Genomic DNA, 26,973 nt, shown 5'->3' with positions numbered 1-26,973 from the left:
CTTGTATTTGTGGCAGGCAGTCCAGATGTCTTCCCACCAGATAGTATCAGTACTGGGCTGGACAGTCATGACTGTCCAGGTAGCAGGTTGCCCATGTGCCAATCCATGCAGAGTCAGGTGTATTTCCTTGTCTGTCAGTGGTGGGCATGGGAGGAGCCACCTCAGGAGGATCAACAGGAAACAAGGCATGCTGCTCTTTCAATAGGAGGCCAGTCCTAAAATTTCATGCCTCTGTGTACTTAAAGAGCCATTGTTAAAAATGCCACATCATAGGAGGTAGACTTTCCATTCTGTCAGTGTGCTCACCTGAGCACTCCCCAAGTGGGGCTTATTTATAGTGTCCCATATCTGCATATCTATGTGCGTATGGTCTTCTGTAAGGTCACTGGGCATCTGAGATAGACCTTCAACACTTCCAACAGAGGATTACCAACTGCACAACTGCTCTTTTAAAGGGCTATATCTGAGTTCTGTGCCCTTCTATAGTTGGGACCGGAATCTAATAGGTACACATTTAGCTTGTTGCCTTTGTCACAAACCCCACCCAAAGCCAATATTGGCACTGGCCACATTCAAATCACAGGGTTTATTGGGGTTCACCCCCCCTTAAAGCCTGTGCTTGCAAAATAGTTCACTTAGTCTTTTTAAACACAGCCTGCTATGGAAAATCCCATTCCTACACTTTTCTTTTTCTAATTAGGGTATACAAAGGTTTTAAAATTTGTACTAAATAGAGTATAAACACTATCCAATAACTTAACAAACCAAGAAAAGCCATCAGCTGTTCAGAAGTAAGCAATGTGGGATAACTTTGCATTTTAACAACAACTGAAGGAATAGCCTTAGTTTTACCCAACCAGACAATACCCAAGAACTTGTTCGAGTTGTCAGGCTCTTCTGGAGATTTTCACATTTGAAGATATCCTTGTGGACGCACAGCAAATGTCCATTGTTGTTTTTCTCACATGAAGCCTAACACAGGTTGACTGGAAATAATCTAAAAATATTCTAAATAACATATTAGCAAGGTTTAATACAAAGTTAAACAGGAGCAACCAGTTCGCTAATGGCTCCCTAGGTTTTTGTCAATATTTGTTACTAATATCTCCTAATTCCCCTGGGGAAAACTCCCAGGATGAAATGAGCACCCTCCGATCAGAAGCTGCTGCTACTGCCCCACCTTCCTCCCTCCCTGGGAGATCAGGGTGCTGAACTTCCTCTGCTTTAAACCTTTGTTGGAACAAAGGTCGAGTACCCCTACTTTCCTTAGTATCGATTTCCCAGTCAGACAGGGGCTCATCACCTTTTGATGAGGAATCAACAGGGTCCCACACTTTACGGTTCCAGTCAGGGGAATCCAGGATATGCCTAACTTGCCCTTTGGGCAGCTTATGCCCTCTTACTCTAGTGGGCTGGTGTGCCAATATTTCTAAACATTCATCCAGAGCATCTTTCAATCCCGCTTGTGCTAGGTTCATATCTTTTTCCTAGCTTTAATTTACCTCCCAGGTGGCTTACAGCTACCTTTGCTGCTAAAGCTCCCTCAGTAGCGGCGCATACAGCCTCTAACAATGGCCAACCCACCGCAGCTGCAATCTGGCGGCCCTTTTTTTCTTTCTGAATCCCCAGTGGTCCTGTGGCCTGATACAGGATGGCTATTTGTCCAGCCAGAGAGTTACAAACATTTCCATACTCCCTCTGCAGATTCCACTCATCTAGGAGGGTAGCCAGCCCTCCCCCATAGACATCCATTCCTCTGGGAGGGGGGACAGCCCTTCCCACATAGACGTCACAGGCCTCCCCAGTATCCCGCCCAGGGCCTTCTCCTTTCCGCTCCCCAAGTTCATGTCATCAGTGACCGGGATCTCCTTAGTCTCCAGCTGGCGGCTATTTAATTCCCAGGCTGGCTCTGCCAATTGTCACAGCCCGAGAAGGCCATGCCATTCCAGAGGCCAAAGAAGACCACGAGCATTTTCTGATACATGAACTTTTATTCAGGGCTTACTTACAGGGTGAGAAGCCAGGGAGAAAGCATGACGGCTCTTTCAGGCCGGGCAGGCATCACATTCGCAGGGAAGACAACGCAGCCATGCAAAGAGGACAGAAAGCCTTTTATAAGGGTTTAAGACAAAGGCCTTCCTAAGGGTGGGGGGAGCACAGATGCGGGAACAGATCACTCTAACCTGGGGGATGGTGCAGGAAGGACTAGAATAACACTTGAACAATTACATTTTGCTCTTTTTGTGAGACTAAGAGCCTCTCACTTCCTGCCTGCTTGCATAAAGTTACATTTTAAGGTCAATTTACCCTTTTTCTCTTGACTGGCTTAAAAAGCAATAGGTTAAACATTTAGCTACCTAGGTCATGCAGACTGCTGTGCACCGAAGTTCTGCAGGCCTGTTTTACTCAGGCCACAGGTTGCCACATCAACGTTAGCCAAACAGTTTGATCCGAGTGACCTGCCAGAAAAAGTAGCTCCTGGACGTTTTAAAATCTTCAGTTATGCAGGGCTCTTTGTGCTCCTATCAAACAACTAAGCGCCCGGTATTATAACAGAGCTATGGGGGTGCGCAGGGGGGTGGAAGGTTACATAGCGTGGGTGACCATCGCGTTGCAGGGGACTGAGAAGAGGACGAAGTAAAGCGAAAGTGACCGCTCTAGGCGGTTATTCGAGTGCATTAGAGCCGTCAGGATCGCCTCCCGGAGGCACCCAGTGTAGCACATCCCTCCCCACCCCCCATCACTGTGTTACCCCTAGTACCGCCTTTAGGCACTCCCTCCATTTGTGCAGCTGGTCCTGCCACCTAGGCGGGGAAAGGGTGTCGGGGCCGACAGCGGAGCCAGCTCTGATCCCTCCCACCCTCCGGGAGGCTTAAGCACTTCCGCGCGCTTCCCGGCTGGGACTTTGTTAGGCCAGAGCCCGGCAATCGCTGGGCCATGGGCGCCTCAGGCTCGTCGGCGCCGGCCCGCCTCGGCCTCCCCGCGCAGCCCCGGCCCGGGTGGCTCGGGGTCGCCGCGCTGGGACTGGCCGCGGTGGCGCTGGGGGCCGTCGCCTGGCGCGGCGCGCGATCTTGGCGGCGCTGGCGGCGCCGGCGGCTGCAGCAGGTGGGCACCGTGGCGCAGCTCTGGATCTACCCGATCAAGTCCTGCAAGGGGGTGCCGGTGAGCGCGGCCGAGTGCACGGCCATGGGGCTGCGCATAGGCAATGTGCGGGACAGGTACGCGGAGCCCGGGCCGCGAGATCAGCGCCCGCCTGACCCAGGAGGGCGGGGGATGGGGTCTGCCCGGGGAAGGAGAATGGAGGTTTGCTACCTGGGTTTGTCCGTGGACCCTCTCTGCCTTTGATCCTTTAGCTGGGGAGCTCTAGTTCGTGCCCGATTCCGATTTTGGAAAAGTAGACAGGGCCCTACCCTGCCCCTCTTTGGATAAGAGTTTCTTCTTCCATAAAAGGAGGGGTCCTGACCTGGTTATTTCCAAAGCTCGTTAGTTCTAAAGATTCTGATATTTATCTTAGAGTAGCACAGTGGTAAAAAAATAAAATGCCAGTGGCGTTAATGGCTGGTCGGGAGCAATGTGGAAACCCAGTGTGATTTAGGGACACTGGCCCTTGCTGGGGCTAGTTCCTCACATTCCCCTATCCTGGTCTGGGTCTGGGAGACCTGACCCACTTGAATGAAGTCTTTGGGGGGAGTTGGGGGAGGGGGGCGGCAGGGGGACTGTGAGCAAGAAGTGCCAGAGTGGTGATACTGGCCATTAAGGGAATAATGTATCCCAGAGGCAGAGTAGTTGCTAGCAAAGTATTTTGGGTACAGTGTCTCACCCAGCCCAGGGCCTGGCCCATAGAAATTTCATTCTTCTCTCCTCCAGAAAAGAAAAGGCACCATGCCATTTAACTCAACTTTTAGTTGAGAATGCATGCACATACTCACTGACACAGAATTATGCAGCTAGATATCAGGAAGGCTAAGTCCTAGGAAGAATAATCAAAGAAGGACTGGATCTCCTTCCTTGGTGCCTTAGAATTAAGATTCATTCTTTTCTACCTGGGATGCTTTAGCTGTTGTCCTGTGTTTAAGGGGGATGGAGATTTGCAAGTTGCCCATTAAGGACCCTCCTAGCAGAGGGCCACCTGTTGTCCTGAGTTCACTCCAGGACCTGTGCATGCCCTGTCCTCTGAAGACTGTCATACTCTCAAGGAAGTGTAGGTTTCTCATTGCATTGGAAAATGAATCTCAACTTGTTTTAGAGAGGTGTTGTGTATGCAGACCGTGTAACTCACGGAGAATTTTCCATTTTCCCCTTCCAGATTTCTAATTGTGGAAAGCTTTTTAAAGGTATAGTTTCCTGAGATTTCCATCTCAGACCTGTTGAATCAGAATTGCCAAGAGTGGAGCTTGCTATTGTATGGTGTTTAAAGCTCCCAAGGTGATTCTGATCCTGTATTTTTAGGGTTTTTTCCTGGGATCATTAAGAAGAACAGGGTGTTTAGAGCTTACTCAAGTGTGAAGGATTTAAAAGGCCTTATTGCTGGAAGGCACAGCAGTACTGGACAGCTTCCAAAAACCAGGAGAAGCAAATTCTAACAGTGCACTTACAGAGAAAATGGATTCGTGCTACTTTCTTCCTCACTTGAAAGACTGAAGTTATTTCACAGATAAATTTCTAGTTCTTATCTGTGATTCTTCTAATTAGCTGGATAACTGTTGCTTCCCCATTTGTCAGTGCCATTGTTTTGCTGTGACTTTTGCTTCCCTGGAAAGAAAACATTTGTCCTTTGCCTGTGCTTCTGTGCCTCTGTGGGGATCCTAAATTAAATGGAACTGTGTCACCTTTCCCTTGTTTTGAACAGTAAATGCTTGGGTTGGATTGGGGTGGAGTGGAGACTGGAGAGGAGGGAAAAGCAATGGAAGTAACATTTATTCACTGCTTTATAAGTAGCAAATGCTGTGCTAAATAATTCTGTATAGATTATCTTAATTAAGCCTTATAATAATCTTGTGGTCTAGATATTGTTTTTGCATTTTACAAGTAAGGAGACAGTATGAGAAGGGATGAGTATCTCACCCAAGATCACAGTACCCATATATGCTGGAAGGATTTGGGCTCAGGTCTGTGTGAGCCTAGCACTCATGATCTTTCTATGAAACCAGTGCATGAAATAGGAGGATCGGGATGTTCTGAGGGTCTCTGAGCCTCATCTTTCTCATTGCAAAAAAGAGTTTGTAATGATGTCTAAGACCCCTGTTCTAGTTTGCTAATGCTGCTGGAATGTAAAACACCAAGATGGATTGGCTTTTATAAAAAGGGTTTATTTGGTTACACAGTTACAGTTTTAAGGCCATAAAGTGTCCAAGGTAAACATATCAGCAATCGGGTACCTTCACTGGAGGATGGCCAGTGGTGTCCGGAAGACCTCTGTTAGCTGGGAAGGCATGTGGCTGGTGTCTGCTCTAAAGTTCCGGTTTCAAAATGGCTTTTCTCCCTCTCTAGGCTGCAGTTACTCAAAAATATCACTCATAGTTGCTCTTGGGTTGTTTATCCTCTCTTAGCTTCTCTGGAGCAAGAGTCTGCTTTCAACGGCCATCTTCAAACTGTCTCTCATCTGCAGCTCCTATGCTTTCTTCAAAGTGTCCCTCTTGGCTGTAGCTCCTCTTCAAAATGTCACTCACAGCTGCACTGAGTTCCTTTTGTTATGTCAGCTCATTTATACGGCTCCACTGATCAACTTAGACCCACCCTGAATGGGCGGAGCAACACCTCCATGGGAATTATCCAATCAGAGTCATCAACCACAGCTGGGTGGGGCACATTCCAAAGAAACACCCAAAGAATTACAATCTAATCAACACTGATAACATCTGCCCACACAAGATTACATCAAAGATAATGGCGTTTGGGGAACACAATATATTCAAACTGCACAACCCCATCTAACCTAGATTTTATTTATCAAAGGATAATTGAAACTTGAAGTTTGCTGGAAAGAGCTGTGCTGAATGACTCCTGTTCTCCCACCTTGAGATAACAATAATGAAACTACAGTTCCTAGAATGCAGAAGTCCTCTTTTATTTGATTCCATTCTGCTCCTGTGTCTTTGGAACTGTACTTTGGAAACTGGGATCTTCCTCTGTAAGTGCTCCATGCCTCACATTTCTGGAGGTATTTTGTTCAACGCTTTCTACATATTTGTGAGTGCTTTGCTGGAGAACCCTGCGCATGGAGGGTGTTTAAAGTCCACCCAGCAGAATGCTGGCATTGCCTGGCTTGGATCAGGCCTGGGGAGGGCATGAGTGCCTCCCTGACCTTGTAAATCCTTGCTTTCCTTAGCAAGTGGTTATGACTCTGTCATTTATAAATTTGTCAGACTTTTTTTTCTTAAACTTTTATTTTGAAGTAATTTCAAAATGACGGAGCAGTTGCAGAAATCGTACCAAACCCATACAGAAAATTCCAATATACCCCACCCAGAAATAGTATTAAACCCATACAGACAATTCTGACATATCCCACCCATATCCACCAGTTATAACATTTTGCCACATTTACTTTGTGTCAGATTTTTTTGAAGCCAACTTTTATTTCTTCTGCACTTTGTATTATCTCTTCAGGAAATGAACTCCCTAAGTTTATTATGAGGCATATAATTTGCTGTCCAATTCCTTTTGCCTGTCCCCTCCCACTCCCTCAGTGATGGGGACCTCTGCTCTCCCCGCTTTTAGACTCTGTCTTTCCTGCTTCCCAGGCCAACTTGTAATTTGAGAAATGAGAATCCTAAGCTGTCCTGGGTTCCTCTTTCCCATCACTGTTGGTCTCTTAGGATGCTGTTTGTTATATATTTGGGGAATGTGAGTTCCAGGCTCCCCCCAAACTGATCCCCACACCACATACTCATGTATTATGTGTAAAATCAAGGAACTGGCTTTTAGTATTACACACTAGGTTGTGATAATTTGGTCACAAAAAAAAATCCATACCCCAGACTTTTCCTTTCTTTCAGAACTGAAACAAAAGGCTAATTATTACTTCACTGCACATTGTTCGTGTGCAAGAGGTAAAAAATCACTACCTAGGTTGACAGGGATTTCAGAGGATAGTTGGTTTATGTTACTTCTACCTTTTTTCATTCATCCTTTGTCTCAGTGTTGAATTCCCTGCAAGTTGCCACTTCCCATTTCATTTGCAGTTATTAGCACAAAATCTTTGGCTACCACCTCCCACTGTTAACTCCCAGGAGTGCACTCCCATGTGATTATACAACAGGCTGGAGCTAAAGGCAGGAATTGTAAGCTAGGGTGCAGGAGGATGAATGGGAGATGAGAGCACTAAGCCAAAAGAGGGACTGACTGTAAAAAAATTGATGTGCAAACAGTGGTGTCACTTCTGTCTGGATGTGTATATGGTCATGAGCAGATCTCAGAGGGAGTCTTGCCTGGAGATGGGGCATATTGGAAGTTAAGGGTGCAGGCTTTGGTGGAGTTGATCAGAGCAGTGGCATCCAGACTCCGCACCCAAGGATGAGGCTGGAAACAGGGAACAGGCAGGAATTCCCAAGGTTACAGAACCCACCCCAGAGGTGATTGGGTCAGAGAACACTGGGAACCCAAAACACCTAGGAAGAAAAAGGAAGCCTCTTCAGAGAGTCAGGGGCCTGGTATTCCCCAGCATCACCAGCTCCTGGGAAGGTAGTAGCCAAGACAATTTCTAAAATGCCTTTACACTGTTGCAGCACCACAGCCACACCTTCACACCAACACACATGCCAGTTAGCAGGATACAGGCTGCCAGTTATCGTCTGCTGTCTTTGTGGCAGGGAAGGGACAGATTAGCCACCACTGCCTATTCCAGATGTGTAACTATATACTAGGGTCAGGAAAGGGCAGAGACTGAGCTTCCTGTGCTCTCGGATTAGATATTCTTGTAAGGTTAGCTCATACATTCCCACTTGGTTGCAGTCATATCTTGAAATGTCTCCCTGGCAGGGGCTGCCCCTTTTTCCAGAAGGAACTGTCCTTACCCTGCTCACACTTGGAGGGCTTTGAATGCTCTGGCTTTCAGTTGCTGTTCACTCATCAATGCTGCAAAATTCCTTACCCACTTGGCAAATTCTATATTCTGTCTAAAATGGTGATACTGAAACATACTTTCCCTAGGGGTAGAACACTTTTCTTTTGGCAGCCAAATCCTATGTGTAGCTGTGGTGGATTGAATTGTGTACCCTAGTTTGGACATGTTCTTGGTCTTTGTCTGCCTTCTGGTGGGTATAGAGCCATTGTAATTAGGATCTCTTGAAGATGTTACTTCAGTTAAGGTGTGGCTCAGCTGAATCAGGTGAGACTTTCATCTGGATTACAGTAGTGCTTTATAAGCAGAATGAAATTCAGACGTGGAGAAAGCCACAGGAAGAAGTCAGAAGTCAATGGAACCTAGAGGAGAAAGAAGACATGGCCATATGTATTACCATGTAACAGAAAAGCCAAGTACCAAAGATCACCGGCAGCCAGCCCCAGAACACCAGTCTTTGGAGAGAAAGCATCGCCTTTTTGCTGCCTCAGTTTTGGACTTCTAACCTCAAAACCATGAGCCAATAAATCCCCATTGTTTAAGCCAATCGATTATACAGTATTTGTTTTAGCAGCTGGGAAACAGATATTGTTTTTGGTATCAGAAAGTGGGGTGCTGCCTTGACAAATACCTGAAAATGTGGAAACAGCTTTGGAATTGGGTAATAGGAAGAGGCTGGAAGACTTATGAGGTACTTGATAGAAAAAGCCTAGATTGCTTTGAGACTGTTGTAGAAATATGGGTGTACGAGGTACTCTACTGAGGCCTCAGAAGGAAATGGTGAATGTGTTACTGGAAACTAGAGGAAAGGTGATCCTTGTTATAAAATGGCAGATAACTTGGGAAAGTTGTGTTCTGATGTGGGATGGAAGGCAAAACTTGAAAACAGTGAACTTGGATATTTAGCTGAGAAGATTTCCAAGATAAGTGTGGAAGGCACAGCCTGGTATCTCCTTACAGCTTATAGCAAAATGTGAGAGAAAAGGGATAAGCTGAGAATTAAACTCTTTAGCAAAAAGGAATCTGAAATAGATGATTTTGAAAACTTTCAGTCTATCCGGATAGTGTGCTCTGAGACTAGGGCCAGAAACGGCTCTCAGGGACCTCCCTGAGCTTCTGGAGAGCGAGTCCCCAGAGAACAGGGCTCCAAGTGAGGGTTTAACTGAATGATCCTTTGCTAAAGAGAGTGGGCAAACATGGATCCAGTCAGACATTTCAGTGGAAGTCAGATTGGAAATGCAGCTATCCAGAAAAGATGTGTGGAAAGTCCTTTTGTGTGATGGTTTGGACCCCCTCAAACTGCATGCAAAGCTGACAAGGTTTTTACAAAATTTGTATGAGCAGAACCACTCAGCCTGGATTTAAAGAGAGAGAGAAGAGACAGATTGAAGGAAGAATAACTTCAAGGATAAAAACATGGAGGCAAAGATCTGGACCAGAAAGGTCTCTTCGGCCCAAGAAGGCAAGCTCACCACATGTGTGGAAAAGGTGGTACATCCCTGGCTTGGAGGAGGCAGGCCTTGGGTTGTTTTGTTCTGGGAGAGTGCTGCCACCCCAGTTCTCAGAGATGGTGAGGTCTGGGCTCCAGTGTTCATTGAAAGCCTGGTGCCTTTCCGATGCTGGGAGAGGATGGATCCTATACCCTAGTGTTTGGGGGAGAGCATAGCCGCAGGGCAGGCACCTGAAAAGGGTGAGACTGCTGCTCCAGCAGGTTCAAGTACGAAACATCAATCCACAGATGACTCTCAGACCTTGAGATCTAATGGAGTTTGCCCTGTTGGGTTTCAGACTTGTTTGGGACCCATGATCCCTGTTTTCCTTCCAATTTCTCCCTTCTGGAATGGGAACATTTATTCTATGCCTATTTCACTATTGTATATTGGAACCAGATAACTTGTTTTCTAGGTTTCACAGGTCCACAGACAGAGGAATTTTGCCCCAGGACAGACCACACCCAGAACTGATTTTGATGAGATTTTGTACTTAAATTTCTTAGCATCACCTTGCTGATGCGTTGATTTTGGCTTCTCCTGGCCTCAGAAGTGTGGACCAGTAATTTCCCATTGTTTAAGCCAACCCATTGTATGGTATTTGTTTTAGCAGCTGGGAACCTAAGACAGCAGTGTAACCCAAATCTATGCTGTAGATAAAAGCATAACTGACCTGGCCAGTTCAACCTCCCTCCCAACTCTTCATCTCATCCCAGGCTACCCAGTGGGAATAGAAAGTTGTGAAGCAAGCCTAGAAGAGTAGAGTTTCTGGGAGATAAGTGGAGTTCTTATCTAACACATGGGTTCCATGGAGTTTTGTTTCCTAAATCAGAAAGTGTGCATGAAGAGGAAAGTGTGTTTATAGAGTCTGCTGATGAAGGATCTGCATACCCCAGCGAGTTAAATAGAGTAGAGGCTGGCGTGGATCCTGTTGGAGTCAAGAACATTACAAGACCTTTGTCTAAGGGTCCATTTTATTTAGGGCAGTTGTTGTTGTTTCATGTTGTTCCACAACAAAAATACCCAGAAGACATCTTGCTTCTCCCAGGGGTTCAGAGAGATTTTTAAGATGCCTGGGGACATTTCTGACTAAGGTTGACAGCCCAGGCAGTAAGTTAAGGTCCCCAAACTAGCCTTGTTTTCTGGGTTTTCTGGACTGTGCATTTTTAAACATTGGCCAGACTGTCTTTCTCAAGGCTGTTTTTGTCAAAGATTCTCCTTTAGTGGGGGGAGCACCAACTTTTAGACCCAAGGAATTTGGCCATTCTTGGATAATTGTCTAGAAAAAAAGATTGTTGGGTCCTGAGGTGGGGAGGGTGGAGAGTTTTGATGAATTAGAAAGCTGGAGGGAAGCTCTTGAGGGGATGGAAGAAGATTTCCTAAGTATGCCCTTGTATTTTTTCCTCTCTTCAGGTTTTGGCTAGTAATTAAGGAAGATGGACATATGGTCACTGCCCGGCAGGAGCCTCGCCTGGTGCTGGTTTCCATCGCCAATGAGAACGATCACCTGATCCTCAGTGCTCCAGGCATGGACCAGCTCATCTTGCCTAGCAAGCTGCCTTCTTCAAACATACTCCACGACTGCAGGTCCTCTGCTTGGGGTCTTCCAGGGACTTGCAGTAGACCTGCTTTTCTTTGAGGCTCTTTCCTGCATTCTGTCTTGCTAAGTTTGTACAGTAGAAGGTAAAATTGATAAAGAAAATATTTAAGAGAAGTCTAATCTGGGTTTGGGGTCAAGCAGTGGTCAGGTGTGAGTGGGTGGATAATGTAGAGTATACAGGGGGTACAAAGTGCTTATCTTTGGGGCTTGTCTCCTTCATTCAAGTTGGATGGACATTTATTCTGAATTGTCAGTGGTGTTAAGTGAAGTCTGTTTACCAGCTGTATCTCAGCACTGGTTGATAAGGATACTGGGGCTTTTCAAGGTGACTGCAGCATCTGAGGTCTTGGGCTTGGGACCAAGTTGCCTCTAAGAGGAGCAGGTATAAGAAACCAGTGGTAACTGGCCCAGAGACATGCCTCAGGTCTTACCTTCCTTTCAGTCTATAGGCCTTCCTGTAGGATGTCATGTTCCATGGCTGCTCTGGTTTTTCCCTGTGCTCTCAGTAAGTCTTAGAGGCTTAAATGCTTGTCATCAGATGCTTTGTATTCCTTTATAACCAACTGAGCTTTTTACATGTGAAAAATGTGTTGTACAAAAGTCCCAGTGGTCAGAGGAGAGCCTTAGATCGATCTCTGGGCCCTGTGCTTACGCTTTTTGAAACAAAGTGTCTTAGCCAAAGTCTAACACTCAAGGTTCTGAATTCTCAAAACACTAAAGCAATAATTTACTGAATATAATGTGTCTGTTAATTATCTTAACAATCTTATGAGGTGGATATTGTTAATTCCATTTTATAAATGAGGAAGCCAAGACTTAGTTCCATTGCACACAAAGGCAGTGCAGGGATTTGAATCCAACTGCACCCTGGGCTTTTGCCCTTAGCTCATATGCACGGGGAGAGGAAAAGCTTTTCCACCAATTACAGGTTTGGGGCAAGTAAATTCACCGAAGAGAAAAACTGTAGCCATCTTAATTTGATTGAAGAACATTCTAAGCTTATGGGTAAATGCTTAACTGTCATGTGTCCAGTGACAGATATAGATGTTGCCTGCAGACTCACTTTGTCATTGACAGTAAACAAGTTTTCCCTCAAGACTCTTTATCTTGCTAAACCGGCAGAATTCCAGGGACACACAAACCCTCCCTGGAAGGAAAGAGGAGGACCCAGTGGGGGAGCTGCACCAGGTCTGACAAGGACACCCGAATGAAACCCATTCTTGTATCAATTCCACTCCACATGTTAATTGTATTCCTGATTGAGGTGGGAATAGGGGGCCTAGAACCCTGGAAGTTGGGAGAAACCAGCCACAGGGAGCTGCACATTGGGATTGACAGAAAGGAAGGGGATATAATCAGCATATCACTCTCTCCAACTAGTGAGTTGTGCTATAACTAGTGTGTGCTGTATTTATAAGCTATTTGTAATGCATTTGTTGCCATGGAGGCTTTAAAAATTGAAAAAATGATATAAAGTAGATGGAAAGTGACAAACAGGTTACCATAGCAAGCTCACCAGAGCCTAAACTAAACTAAACTAAACAATAACTTCAGGTCAGAAAAAAAAGGAAAAGAAATGCCTTCTAAGATTGTTTAAATTTTGTCTTTTTCATTTAAGTCTTTATTGATTCTGAAGTTTAAATTTTGTATATGGTTTGAGGTAGCAATCCAATATAATTTTTATATGCATTAACAATTGTTCCAGTAATTTATTGAAGAATCCATGTGTTTACCATAGCCCTATAATGCCACCTCCATCCTATATCAAGTTTCTTAGGAGGTGTCAGTCTGTTTCTGAGCTCCCATTCAGTTGCACTGGTCTATTTATCAATTCCTGTTCCTGTGCTACACTGCCTTACTACTCTAAATTTATATCTTGGTATCTAGTAGGAAAACTCTTCCCACCCTGTTCTTATTCTTCAAGAATGTCTTTTAATTATTCTTGGGCCTTTGCATTTCCATACATTTCAGTATCAGCTTGCCGAGTTCCACGTAAAATCTTCTTGGGGTGCTTATTGGAATTGCATTGAAATTGTGGCTCAATATGGAGAAAAATTACATGAGTAGAGATAGATAGATTATGGAACATTTTGTGTCAAAATGGGGAAGAAAGTAAATTGTGCACAAAATTCTGGAAAAATTGAAGAAAGTGGAAAAACAGAAGGATATATGGAGCAAGTTGCTACACAGTAGCATCATAGAAACACAGGCTCATCATAACAGAAACCTTCAGCAAATGACTGCTTTATTACATATACAGCACGAAGGGTCCAAAAGAGCAGGGGAAGAGATTCAGTTGTAGCCGGTCTCCCAGAGAGGCCAACTCTCAGGTCAGTGTTGGTGGATGGCAGCTCTGCACACTATACTTTGTATTGGAGAGGAGAGACCCTGTGCTGTTTGAGTGTTGAGTATTTATCCACCCCAGGGGGAGGGGGCTCTGCCGCTGATAGTTTCTGCCATGAGAAGCAACTGGAATTGCTTGTTTTCCAGTTTCCAGGTTTAAGGTATGGTTAGGCTGCTCCGTAGATCTAACATCTCCCTTGGGCTGTGGAATGGAAATGTTGAAATATCTGCACACAATAGAAAAGGTAGGAGTAGGGGAGGGCTGGGAGATGGTCTGTAAGTTTGTCTTTGACTTCACCTTCAGGATAGATACTGTCGCTTTCATTGATGGGAGACTGAAAGATTAATGGAAAAATAATTTTCAGCAGTGGAAAAGGGCACTTAGAATAATTACCGTCTTAGTTTCCTGGGACTGCCGAATAACCACAAATTGAATGGCTAAAAACATCAGAGATTTGTCTCAAAGTTATGAGGCTAGAAGTCTGACATCAGTAGGGGAAAATCTTTCCTGGCCTCTTCCTAGTTTCTGGTGGTTTGTTGGCAATCCTTGGGCTTCTATCTCGGCCTTGGTCATCACATGGCATTCTCCCCTTATCTCTCTTTCTGTCCAAATTTCCTTTTCTTATGGGACACCAGTTACATTGGTTCAGGGCCCACCCTCATCCAGTTTGGCATCATTTTGTGAAAAAACATCTTCAAAGACCCTATTTCCAAATGAGGTCACATTCACAGGACTCGAACATGTCTTTTTAGGAGACATGATTGAACCCATAACGATTGGCATCCAGTCTGTTTGCAGCAGTAGACAAGTTGCCTGCATGTGCATTTCAGGGGAGAGGGTGAAGGCCAGGAGAGGACCATGAGATGTCTGTCGTCCCAAGAATTAACCGGAGGCTAAACCATGGCCCCAACACAAGGGTTTAGAGGGAAGGAAAGGCCCAAGAAATGTTAAAAGAACAGCGTCAAGATTTGACAATAGATGGGATAGGAGGTCAGAGAATGAGGAGTCTCTAACCATGAGACCAGGATGAGGGGTTGTGGAGGGCACAGGGTTTCAGCTAACCATGAGCACTACGTGTGTTCACACTGGGTTCCTTTACCTGTGTCACCTCGGGAGTCTCCCAACTGGGAGAAGCATCCACATGGGGGGGTGCAAACAGCTCCCGTGGTGTATGTAGGGGAGACTTTAAGGGAATCAACTTCCAGATCCTCCAATTCCATAGGTTCTCTTTCCTAGAGTTGATCAGAAACTCACTTGCAACTGGCAAGTTCATCTTTCCCACCTCGCCTTTTTACAAACAGAAGGCTTGCCTCTTCCTACCCGATATCCTACTAGGGAGTATTGCCCTGGGAGGAAAAAAACCTATGAAATTCCAAATGATTAAAAATTCTGGTGTTGATAGAGAGAATGACTTGAACGACAGAGTAAAACCCTTCTACGTGTTGGTATTTCCAATTCTCTGCCTTGTGCTAAAATGAAGGAGCCTCTAATCAAATTGTTACTGATAAATTATTACAAATACTGTTTGATGATGGATTAGTTTGTGGCAGATTTCATAGAAGGGGTTCAAAGAATGAGTGATACTACTATAACTAAGCTTTTTCCATTCCTGTCTACTTAGTTATGTGAAAAAGTTTCTCAGGAATTACTTTTGTAAAAAAGAAATAAAATTGCTGCTGAGCTCTGTCTTATTCCACCAACAAGGAAGATTCACTCCGAGATACATGGATACTCTATAGGGACCTTTAAGAAATCAATTTTTTAAATAAAATTTTACTTGTTATGTTTAGTAATTGTCTATAAAAATTTAGAACGTACTTACTTTGTTGTGATCGACTGGGTAGAAGTTAAAATTGTGATCACTCAATCCAGAAAAACAAATTCTCCACACTTGGAAACTTAAGAAATAAAGGAAATTAGATTTCAATTTATATTCATGTTTTGGTTAAAAAGAAATATAAGTACTCAATCATGATAAAAATGTATTAAGATAAAATTATGTAAGGATGTGGAACAAACATTTGAGTTTAAGAATTAAAAAAAGGAATTATGTAAAATTGGGGACTGTTAAAGATCTTATTCATATATTTTTAAAATGGATAGGGATAGGTATCAAATTGTAACAAAGAAGTTAGGATTTAAGGACTGCTTATGGATATTGAATCATTATATAGATATTCCTTTTTAATTTCTGGTATATTACAGTAGACAGAGGGAAATACCTGAAACCTGAACTGTAATCCAGCTGTCTTGGTCTCTGATAATGATGGTGTAGCTTCTATCTTGTGCCCTTGTGATTGTAAGAACTTTGTGACTAACTTTCACTTGTACCCATTTATCCAGTTTTTCGACTTTAAAGGATCACTAAAGACAGCCCCTAATGTTTATTAATGAAGGGTCTTGCGTCACCTTAGAACGAACCCACCCCAAATCCAAAGTTATCCTGATAACCAAAACTGGATCTAACCAAAATGGGCCGCCTGGCATGCACAGTAGCTTAAACTTTAACCTACAAGTCACCTATTCCTCATTGTAATACTAAAAATCATGCCCATCATCATATTAAGGCCGCCATTTCCTTACATACATTCTGTGACTAAGCATGTAGTCAGTGTGCACATACTCAATAATTAGATCACTTCTAATTACATCATCTGGAGTCGTACTCATTATCCTAAAACTGGCCCATCTTTTGATGCTATAAAACTATCAGAATTACTGCAGTTATGGGAGACAGATTTTGGATCCATAGGCTATGTGTTCTCCTGCTTTGCACCTAGCAATAAAACTCTTTCTCTCTTTGAAACCCCGGCGTCTCAGGAATTGGTCATTTGAACGCATCAGGCAAAAGAATACACTGCCTTAGTCCGGTAACAAAACCACTATGGTATTAAGAGTCCATGGCATAATTTTAAAAACCATAATGTAATCAATTTCATTTTAATTGTCAATACTTACAACTCAATGGAAATTATATCCGTTGCAACTAATTAAACATAATAAAAGATTTTACATATCAACTTACAATTCTGTGAGGGGAATAGCTTTTAAACATTCCTTTAGGGGTACTCAAGCAAAAAAAACTTCAAAACCCCTGTGTTATCTAAAGTAATCTCTGCCCACCATGTGGGCTAGGTACTATATTATTATCTCCAGTTGCCAACTGGAGACTGAAGGTCAGGTTAAATGATTTACTTAAGTTTATAGGACTAGAGAAATTGGAAAGTTCCAATTTGAATGGTATATTTGCCTCACCGCAGTCCCTCCCCACTTAGGAAAGTTTCTAGATCCTTAAAAGTGCAGTCCAGGGACCAGCAGACTGTTAGAAAATCTGGTGAGCTTGTTAGAAATGCAGCCTCTCAGGCTCCAGCCAAGATCTGCTGAACCAGACTCTGCATTTTAACCACATCCCCAGGTGATTCACACGCACAATAACTAACATTTGAGAGGCACCTGCCTAGAGCACATTCGTCTCCCTTCCTGCCTTCCCCCTTTGCTTTCTCTTCTGCCTAAAGATCTCTTAATAGCGCTCTGGGATAGCCAGTCAGGTTCCAGCCATCCAGCTGTTCCAGCTTTGACACTGCCTCTCTCAGGGTGTTGATGTAAGTAACACTGATTTCTCTTGTGATCCTTCCAGGTTATTTGGCCTTGACGTTAAGGGCAGGGACTGTGGCAATGAGGCAGCCCAGTGGTTCACCACCTTCTTGAAAACAGAAGCTTTCAGGCTGGTTCAGTTTGAGACAAACATGAAAGGAAGACCATCGAGGAAAATTTTGCCTCCTTTTGTACAGAATTACCAGGTGAGTTTAGAAAGTGTTTCCCTTCACTTCTACTGGTCAGCACCCTTTTCTTTCTGGCTTTATCAGAGTCTTTCTTGGAAGAACTGATAGGAAAGTGCTGTAGTGGCTCACATGAGTGGTAATGAGGGCACAACCTGGGCAGAGACACTGGTTATGGAGGGGAAGTGGGTACGAGAGATGTTTCCAAGGCAGGAACCCTAGGGTGTGTGGGAGATATTGTGGAGAGAGGAGCTGAGGGTGACTCCCAGGTTTCCATCTTGAGCATCCAAGTGGATGAGAACTCAGGAGAAAACTGGTTGGAGAGGTGAAGGTGAGAAGTTTGTTTGGGACCAAATCCAGGTTTCCTAAAACTACAGAACCAGAATTTCTTCAGGTCCTCTCTTCACAGTCAGCTACAATATGGTGATTTCAGCTATTGGGAAGTTATGCTTCCTAAAGAAAACTGCCTTTTGTGTCATCTAGGGCCCAAAGACAAAAGCCTTTGATTCTGAGGTGAGATAGGGTTAAAGTACACATACCTCAGGGAGTTTCTCTCCTTGGCCCTGGTTTTCTCTGCTTTGTTCACTGTTGTTTCCCCACCTAGAACAGTGCTTGACACATGATAGTTGCTCAACAAATACTTACTGAGTGAATGGGAGTTGTTGGTATAAATAATTACTAGAGTATAGCTGATTGGCAGCAGATCAGTGATGCAGTAGTGGGGCCCCTGCTGGGAATGACAAGAATGATGGGCCTGGAATGCGTCCTTGACCAGAGCCCTGGCTGCTGCCTTGGGTTGTGTGTGCACAAGGAAGGCCCTGACCGAGCCCTGGCTGGCAGGAAGAGTGCTCCAGCACACACATGGCTGTTCCAGTCCACAGTTTCCCCTCTCCCTCCTGAACACCACTCTCCTCTTTCCTTAATGGTTTTGCATCTGGACTTTGCCTAGTTTGGCAGTTGGTCTAAGAAATTTCATGGGGCATGAGACCTAATTGGGCTGTGTTCTTGGCACAGGTAGCCTACCCGGACTGCAGTCCGATTTTGATTCTCTCAGAAGCCTCCTTGGCAGATTTGAATACCAGACTGGAGAAGAAAGTGACAATGGACTATTTCAGGCCAAATATTATAGTGACGGGCTGCGATGCTTTTGAGGAGGTAAGCGGCCCACTGCGTTTGTGCATCATGCTCTCTTGTGCTGTTCGAGACACTAAGGGAGCTGCAATCTCCTTTAGTGAGTGCAAGCTCACATCCTCCAAGGTTGGCAGTGATGGGGGAGACTATCCCCAAGATTCACCTTAACTTGTGGAGGTGTTCCTTAGTGCTGATGCCACCACCTCACTGGGCCTCAGGGGGGCATTGCTCCCCCTTGAGTGCTCTGACCCCAAAGCAAATGGTTAACTCCAAGTTACGGCAAGTCGGAGATGAGTCTAAACCATATCATCAAAGCTCAGGCATAACTCAAGGGAAAGGAGCATGATGTAAACATGAAACCCAATAGCCTTACAGGAGGTAGGGCTTATTCATCTCCCCCTTTCCTGTACCACTCGGGAGTGTTCTCAAAAAGTTGAGACTCCTGGAAGCACTAGACCCCAAAGTGGAGGCCAAGAGGGTAGAGGAGTTCCCACTGTGAACACTTATTCCCCAGGGTTAGCCCATGCAGTGACCCGAGTCCTCTCCCAGGGGACACATTCTCTCCTATGTGATTGACACCAGAAGTTTCTATTCTTCAGGGACACAACCCTGTGGCTTTAAAGGGACAACATCAAAACCCAGTGCTGACCCTGATCCATACATGAAATACATATAGGTGGGTGTTGCTTTTTTATAAGCATCAGCTGTCATATTAACATTGGAGGTGAGCTAAACTTTCTGAGCCCTGAAGTAACATCAGCAAATGCCATTTATTGGGCATTTACTGGGTGCCAGGCAATGAATTAACTGCTTCATCTAAACTATTTTATTTGATCCTCAAGACAACCCTGTGAAGTCTGTGTTATTATCCCCTTTTGGTAAGGAAACTGAGGCTCAGAGGAGATAAATGAGTTGCCCAACATTTAAATAGTGAAGCTGGCATTAGGACTCAAGACCTGGAAGTCCACCTTTTTTGGTATTAAGGTAATTGTTCCAATTTAGGGTTTGAAGCAGTCAATTCTGGGGGCAGAGTCTGTCTTCACTCCCTTGGGTGACTACATTCCTTTTAGTAAAATATGCCCTTCTTTGCTAGTAAGTGTGGTCCTTTAGGATAAAGCTTTGCATAGGGGCCTAGTACAAACCATAGCATATGTAGTCATTTCATATTATTTGATAATTTGAAAAAAAGAACACTGTAGGTAAATAGCAATGTAGACAGAAACTGTCTACCTGTTAATGTTATCCTGCCATGTTATCTAGTTTCTTTAATTGCTTTTCACATTAGTTAAAAAAATTTTTTTTCATTGATCATCTATTATGGGCCAGACCCTGTGTCTGGAAGCCCTGGATACAGGGAAGAAAAGATGTGGATCATACCCTTAGGAATTTCCCAATATGGTGAGAGCACTCCCCATGAACAGTGCCACCCAGCTCCACAGTGCACATACTTGGAAGGTGCCGGGGCTGCCTAAAAGTGGGGATGCCCAACTCTGCCTGGAGAAGGAGAATCTGGGGGTGGGGAGGGATCAGATCAAGCTACACGGAAGCAAGTGGTTTCACCTAACCCCTGGGAGAAGGGCTGTGTGTGTGTGTGTGTGTGTGTGTGTGTGCACTGTGTGTAGTGAGGGTGAACGGAGGGCGGTGGTGGGTAAGGAGACAGCCAGTGGAAGACCTGGGAGCACATGAGGCCATGACATCATGGGGTGCTTGTGGGTATTTCATAATCACTGGAACAGAATTACTGGACTGGAGCTAGTTGGAGACCACCATGCTAAGGCGTTTGGGTTTTATTTGGCAGATATTGAGGAGCAGTAATGATTTTGAACAAGCAATTAATTATGATTTGCATTCATCCAACAAATGCCTACCGAGTGCCTATATTGTGTCAGACATAGGATGACTTGGTGAAAGGGAGGGAAACCTGAGGCAGAAATACTTGTGCTGTGCTTAATCACCAAAGGGTCTTTTTTTAAAAATATGCAGAATCCTTGGCGATAAGGCCTGTGACGGTGTGTGTAGCTTTCTTCCCTGGTGAATCTCATGCAAATGGTGCTGGAGACCACTGAGCTAGGAGGGTGTTGGGATGGTGGAGGTAAGAGATGCGGAGAGATGGGACTCTCTTTTTCTCCCCAGGAATGGATCCAGATTTCAAAGGACCTGAAGTTTATACAATTTATGGTACCCTCTTTAAGAAAAAAGAAAATAGCAAAATTAGGTGCAGGACCTCGACGGGGCAGACGCAGGTGAGGGTCCCTGATGCTTTAAGCCTCCTTAGCTTTCCGGGAAACCTGCCTGTTTCCCCTGTGTTGTAGGTCCCCATGTTGTCTGGTAGAGGTGCACAAATGTAAGGAGTCATTAAATGCTTATTAAACACCGAATGAAATTAGTGCTGTGTTCATAATGCATTGTACTAAAGATTGGATTAGAAATTAGTCCATAAAGCAGAAGTTCTTCCAAGAGAGTCCTGAAATCTGTCCATTATTTTCTGAGAGACTTTCTTGTAGGGAATAAAATTTCTCTTGGTTTGCCTCTACTGAAGGGTAAATTGTTTCAGTATTAATTCTAGTTTAAGATTTTGATCCAGGGAAATAATAAGAAAAGATTTTCTCATTCCTGGCTGAAGAATTTTTGTTCTCTATAACTTGCCAAACTTAACCTAAGGCAAACATAAGCCTAGTATCTCTCAGGCTACTTGAATGGGTAGAGTCTTGTCTTTCTCTTTTTTTTAAATAATAATTTAAATGACTTTATGCACCCATAGGCAGTGCATTTGTTGTTTTAGTTTTGTTTATCCCTGCATTGTGCTGGGTTTACACAGTGTACACGGTGCCCTTATTTTTCTGGAAGCTGCTTCTGGCCATGCACATTTTAAAAAAAACCCTCACTATACAATGATGCTAAAGTTACTGACTTATTCTCCCCTTAAATTCGGAAGCCCAGTAGTTAAGGGCCTGATGGTAGCATGAACTGTCTACCTCGTGCCATTGGACAACTATAATCCTTTCAGTTAGTGAGGCCCTGTTAAATATTAATATAAAATGATAATGGCCATAAATATTTAATAGATCTACTAATAAAAAATAGCAAGACTAAACATGATGCAAAAGTTCAGGCTATTATTTATTGCAAATTTACGGAGCAATGGGAGAACGCCTTGTGCAATATTTACTCTTTGTGACTCAAAGTCCTTTGTACTTTTTCCATGTACTTTAGAATATTAGGCAAATTAAAAAATTTGCTTCACTTGGGCCAGTATGGTATGTGTGAGTTCTGGGAATGCAGAACAGTGAAGTTTAAAAATAAAAAAATTAACCAATTATTCTTATCTCTGTTGTTAGCTTGCTGTGGAGGCAGTATTTCCTGAACTTTTGGTTGCTGTCTCATCTTTTAATAAGCAGGACTTGACTTTTTAATGTCTTGTTTATTTCAGTCCTCACTCCACATTACAAAAGAATTTTGGAAAGGCTTACAGCAAATTCATGTGTGTGTGTGTCCCTCAGGAAATCCTTCTCAAAGAAGCTTCTAGAGAGGCAGTAGATTTTGAAGCCAGATAGTTAGTTGTGGTTTGCTCATTAACTTCTGAGAAAATGGGTCTTCCTAGTACTATCTTTTCCAGCTGCTGAATAACAAAAAGTTTTGCAAATCACCATAACCAGATGGTTTTGTCCCTAATTATCTGAGTCAGCATGAGATAGGATTTTATTTGGATTCTTGGATAAGAAGCTTCTATCCCAGTGTAAGAGCAGCAATCTCTGCCTGGCTTCAGGAATTCTGAAGTAGCAATAATAATAACAACAATATATGAAACAAAAGAAGCTATGAAACTATAAACAAAAAACAAAAATAACAGTAACAGTCCTCACAATTATTGGAGGCTTACTATGTAGCAAGCATTGTATTGGCTAAGTACGGTACATGCATTTCTTCTCTCTTTTTTTTTAATTAGAGAAGTTGTAGGTTTACAGAAAAATCATACATAAAATATGGAGTTCCCATGTCCCATCCTGTTATTAACACTTTGTATTAGTACGGTACATTTGTTACAATTCATGAAAACATTTTTATAATTGTTCTGTTAATTTAACCATAATTTACAGTTGGATTCACTGTGTTGTAGTTACTCTTTCCAGACTGTGGGTCACAACCCATTACTGAGTTACAGTATTGGTTTAGTGGGTCATGACCAGCATGAAAATAAAATAAAATAGAATAGAATAAAAGATATCAGAGTAAACTACATGTGGAAAGGTTAAGTAGTGTTTGGCAAAACTTTTGTTTACGTTATATAAGTGGTGTGTGCACATGTGTGACAGTATTAGGAAATAGTATAAAATTTATTGTTTATGGTGGGTCATGGTGAAAAAATACTGATAACCGCTGAAGCAGGTAGTGCTTCATTCCTCTTTTACAGATGAGGACACTGAGGCTGACCTCAGGTCACGCAGATCGCGTGGGGCAAAATGAGGACTTGTGTCGCTCAGACCATCAAAAGTCCACGAGTCTAAGCCGTCTACACAACTCTGCCTCCTTTAAGCCACTGCCAGTCATTTAGCAAAACTGCACTGGGCCCTGTTCCATCCCAGCTTAGCCCTAAGACCCAAGAACACAACAGGCACGGAAGTGGATGTGGATTTATTTGGACTTAACTTACAGATGATGATCTCACGGTTGCAGCCCTGGAAAGTGAGCTTCACGAGAAAGAGGGAGGAGTCTCAAGGGGGGCGGGGCTTATAAAGGTTTGTGACAACGGAGTTTCTTGGAGAGTTGGATACTAACAGTGATTAGGGGAGGAAAGTTTTAATGCCTGGTCATGTAGGCGGCTGTGTGTACCTCATGATGGAGGAGGGGGTCCTGGGTCCTCACAGGTCCCCACTGTCTGTGGTGGGTCAGGGGGATCTCGTCCTGCCCTCTGACTTGACAGTTGAGGTCAGTTAAAAAATGGTGAGGAGAAGCAGGAATTGGCTTTGGCATGATGAAGATGAGCCCAAAATTCATGTTTATTGATTGTCTGAAGCAAGTCTTCAGAAATGAAAGCATCTTAAAGCTCCTTTCATCTCTGAATTAGTGGAAAGAACCAAGAAGGGTCTGGGGGTGCATGTGGTGAACTTCAGGAGCTCGTGGCTTTCTGAGCTTGCTATAATCATGTAGGGTCATTGATACCAAACAGAAAAACTGCTAAGGATTTAAAAACAATTTTGTTTATCCACTTATTACTTCTCATTTTATCCCTAACTAGTTTAAAATTGCTTCTAACAATTCTATTTACAAAACAACATCATAAACTTACGAGTAGCAATTAGAAAAACTAGGTTCAGGGAAAGGGAAAGCCCCAATTTTGTGACTGAGGTTAGGGAGGATAAAGGGCTCAGCTGGCTGGAGATCAGGCAGGGCCCAAGGAATATGTTCCCAAAGGCTCTCTGCTTGTTGACCTGAAGTGAATTGCTGATCTGATCTGTGCTCTCCAAGATAAATTCCATTTACAGCCCATTGCCACGACTTTCTTGAGGTCACTTGGGCTTTTGCCGTCTGTCTTTCCATCTTAACTCGTAGATGTCTTCTTGTCGTTCTGTGGGCTACTTGGTTTTTAAGAGCTCACCTTGGCCTCCATTCTTGCCTGATGCTCCCTCCCCTCCCCACTCTCCATTTATTTATTTTTTCATACATTTAATTTTTGCTTGGAAGCTGCAGATATGGTTTCTAGCAATGGTCTCAAATAAACAAACATGCTCATCTGTGCTTCCTTAAAACCCTGTTTGACTTCTTTCTTTGGGTGTTGCTTGTTAAAGAAAACCAGTAGTCTTAATTTAATGTTCATTGGATGAGCATGCAAATTCAGAGCAAATTCACAGGATTGTTCCATAGAGATGGGCCTGTTATATATAGTTCGTCCCCCTTTCTCCCTGCCTCTCTCTCCTTTTTTTAATTCTTCCACTTCAAAACGTCCAAGATTTTTATGTAAATGTCATAGGGCCTGGATTTTGCCAGTCTTCAGAGAGGTTGCTCACCAGCAGGGGGACAGTTAGCTCCTCCAGGTGTTTTTGTGTATCGGGAAGACACACTGAGACTTTGCTAAATAATGTATTTCACCAAGTTGTGTATGTCTAGTAGAATGTAAATGGAAATTTTGATTTCATAAATTAATAATTCTAATTTTTTTAAATAATTTAACATTACTATTTTCCTCTAGTAACTGAATTATTAGTTACATTTAAACTCCATTAGCTCAGCTTTATTTTACTGCAGAAAAATGATTGGATTAGGATGGGTGAAATTTTATTTTTTCTCTATTTTACATATTTTCTATTAGATAATTTTAATGAAAAATTTTAAAGAAAAAAATATGAACCAAAAATAATATATTTTAAAAGCCAAACATTGATTTTATCTATAACATTCATCCAAAAATATCCTGACTCATTTCACACTTAACTGATTTAGGAATCTTTCTCTTTTTTCAAAGGGAAAATTTACTTTGATAACTATGAAGTCCTTAATATTTTAGGAGATAATTAAAGCTAGCATTTGAGGGGCTGAAGACACAAGGAGGATCTTATGAGTTCATACAATTTGTTATTCGAAATTGGGTGCTGCAGTTAGTGTAAGAGCAGATCACTTAAATCTGTGTTGTTGAACTAGAGAACCTAACTGAACTTTTCAGACTTCTCTGCTTCATATCATAGTTGTGATGAGGCGTTTCTGCAGATGTGTGGCTTTAAATTCATCGTCACTTATGAAAAGGACATTGAAGGGGAGGAGCCTGGAGAAGTGGGCTTGGGCACTTGGCTGCCTGACCCGCACACATTACTGCAGCCGCTGCGCCCTCGTGTGGTAAAATTTGTCCAACCTTTTTGACCGCCTTTAGGGCAGGGCTTTCCCATCACCCATCACACCCCAGTACACCAGCTGTGTTCCTCGGGCATACGCCAACAGATGTCAAATCCCTCCAGGTGGTTAGCCACGTGCTGTGGTTGTCCTGCAGGTTCGTTGTTTGAACAGTGCTTGTAATAAGCCCTGGTGAGGATATGGAAATTCCATTTGTTACACAGTGTGTCCTTGATTTTTTCAAGGGTTACATAGTTCAAGTTCGTGGGTCAGCTGGTTGTTTAGAATGGGGAGTTTGTTTCCTTACAAAAACAGTTTCAAAAATGATGGTTGGGTTCCCAAAGTATTCACAGAGACCTCTTTACCCCAATTTGTAGCTGGGTTCATCTGATATCACATTTCTGAGTTGGAAAGGCCAAGTTAGGTGTTGGAGTACACTTTTGTTTTTTTGCAATGTCATCTCTACAGGCTCTGGAGAACAGAGTATGCTTGGAGGCAGCTCTGCAGCGTTACTGCGTTAGCCCTACCCCCTGCTGTACTCTTCTTGCCCCCTGAGGAGGAATGAGGCAACCACGTTAGCAAGAAGAGGCGCCCCATATCCTGACTCATAGAATCATTCTCTTGGCTGGAGATCAGGAGACTGTTTTTAAAGGGATGTCTCATTATAGATACTGCTGTTGAATTGTGGCATCTGTAATGATGCCCCATTGGCCAATGCCTGGACAAAGAATTGTCTTGTGAACTTCAACCTGTCAAATCAGCAGGTTTTGGCAGAGACAGCCATGGGCACCTTAAAGATGAACAGTGGCAGATGGCTTCCAGATTAGCTAGAGAGGCCATAACCTCCCTATGGCTCTGCATAACCCCTCTCTCATATATATTATGTTTTACTATATTAGTTCTATGTGATGGTATATTTATTTTGTAAAATCTTTATATAATCTCCATATATATTGAATATATAGCTGGATAGTTAAAACCCCTGCCTTCAGAATCAGAAAGATGATTTTCAAACCTAGCTGCCCTACATCTTCCTGGTGAGACCTTGGTAAAATTTTGTAATCTCTCTAGGCCTCCAGTTCTTTGTGTAAATGGGGATCATCCTAGTACTCATCCCAAAGTTGGGAGGATTGATTGAACCACTGAGGCAAACGTTGGCGGTGCCCATTGTTCAAGGGTGGGAAGTCAGGGTCGGTGGCTGTGGAATACCAGGATCCCTCTGGTAGGCTGCCTCTCTGCGGAGGTAGAAGGGTTAATATGCAAATCTTAAAACTGATTTCCCTTGGGCGATATCATGCTCATCAAAGAACCCTCAGATTTTAATTTGGTTCTGCTGTGGCTTACCCATAAGGAAAGAGTGGGCTTGTCTTGCAAACTGTACGTTTCTCATTCTGGCTAATTTATGATTTCGTGGCAAACTGCCTTCCTACAGAAGGTCTGTTCTTGCCGTGCTGACAGAATTAGCTTTCTGAAACTGTGAGTGGAGAGGCAGATCCTGGACTCACCAACATACTGCCTCCCTTTAAGCCCTTTTGGGAGGTACTTCTTGGCATCTAATATTCTGTGTTTTTTTAGCTAGTTTCGTCGTTAGAACCAGCCAAAGAATAAACTGCTATAAAGATGAATGAATGAAGCCTCGAGTCAAAGGAAATTTTTCCTTTTCTCCTAGGATACCTGGGATGAACTATTAATTGGCAGTGTAGAAATGAAAAAGGTTTTGTCCTGCCCCAGGTAAGGATTTCCAC

At 43.4% G+C, this 26,973-nt stretch overlaps 1 protein-coding gene across 1 annotated transcript in view; it reads left to right on the top strand.

Annotated features, from left to right (window-relative positions):
* Window positions 1-2,793: 2,793 nt before the first annotated feature.
* The window catches only part of MTARC2 (mitochondrial amidoxime reducing component 2), a 30,344-nt gene continuing 6,164 nt past the window's right edge, over window positions 2,794-26,973 (top strand). Inside the window, exons 1-5 of the mRNA XM_037823450.1 lie at window positions 2,794-3,218; window positions 10,966-11,139; window positions 17,134-17,296; window positions 18,290-18,430; window positions 26,898-26,959. Coding sequence (XP_037679378.1) covers window positions 2,938-3,218; window positions 10,966-11,139; window positions 17,134-17,296; window positions 18,290-18,430; window positions 26,898-26,959 — 821 coding nt within the window. The 5' untranslated portion in view covers window positions 2,794-2,937. The remainder of the gene's footprint in view (window positions 3,219-10,965; window positions 11,140-17,133; window positions 17,297-18,289; window positions 18,431-26,897; window positions 26,960-26,973) is intronic.

The sequence above is a fragment of the Choloepus didactylus genome, chromosome 2 (genome assembly GCF_015220235.1).
Source record: "Choloepus didactylus isolate mChoDid1 chromosome 2, mChoDid1.pri, whole genome shotgun sequence".
Lineage (NCBI taxonomy): Eukaryota > Metazoa > Chordata > Mammalia > Pilosa > Megalonychidae > Choloepus > Choloepus didactylus.
Note: the sequence above shows the minus strand (reverse complement) of the source record. Positions and strands in the feature narration are given on the sequence as shown.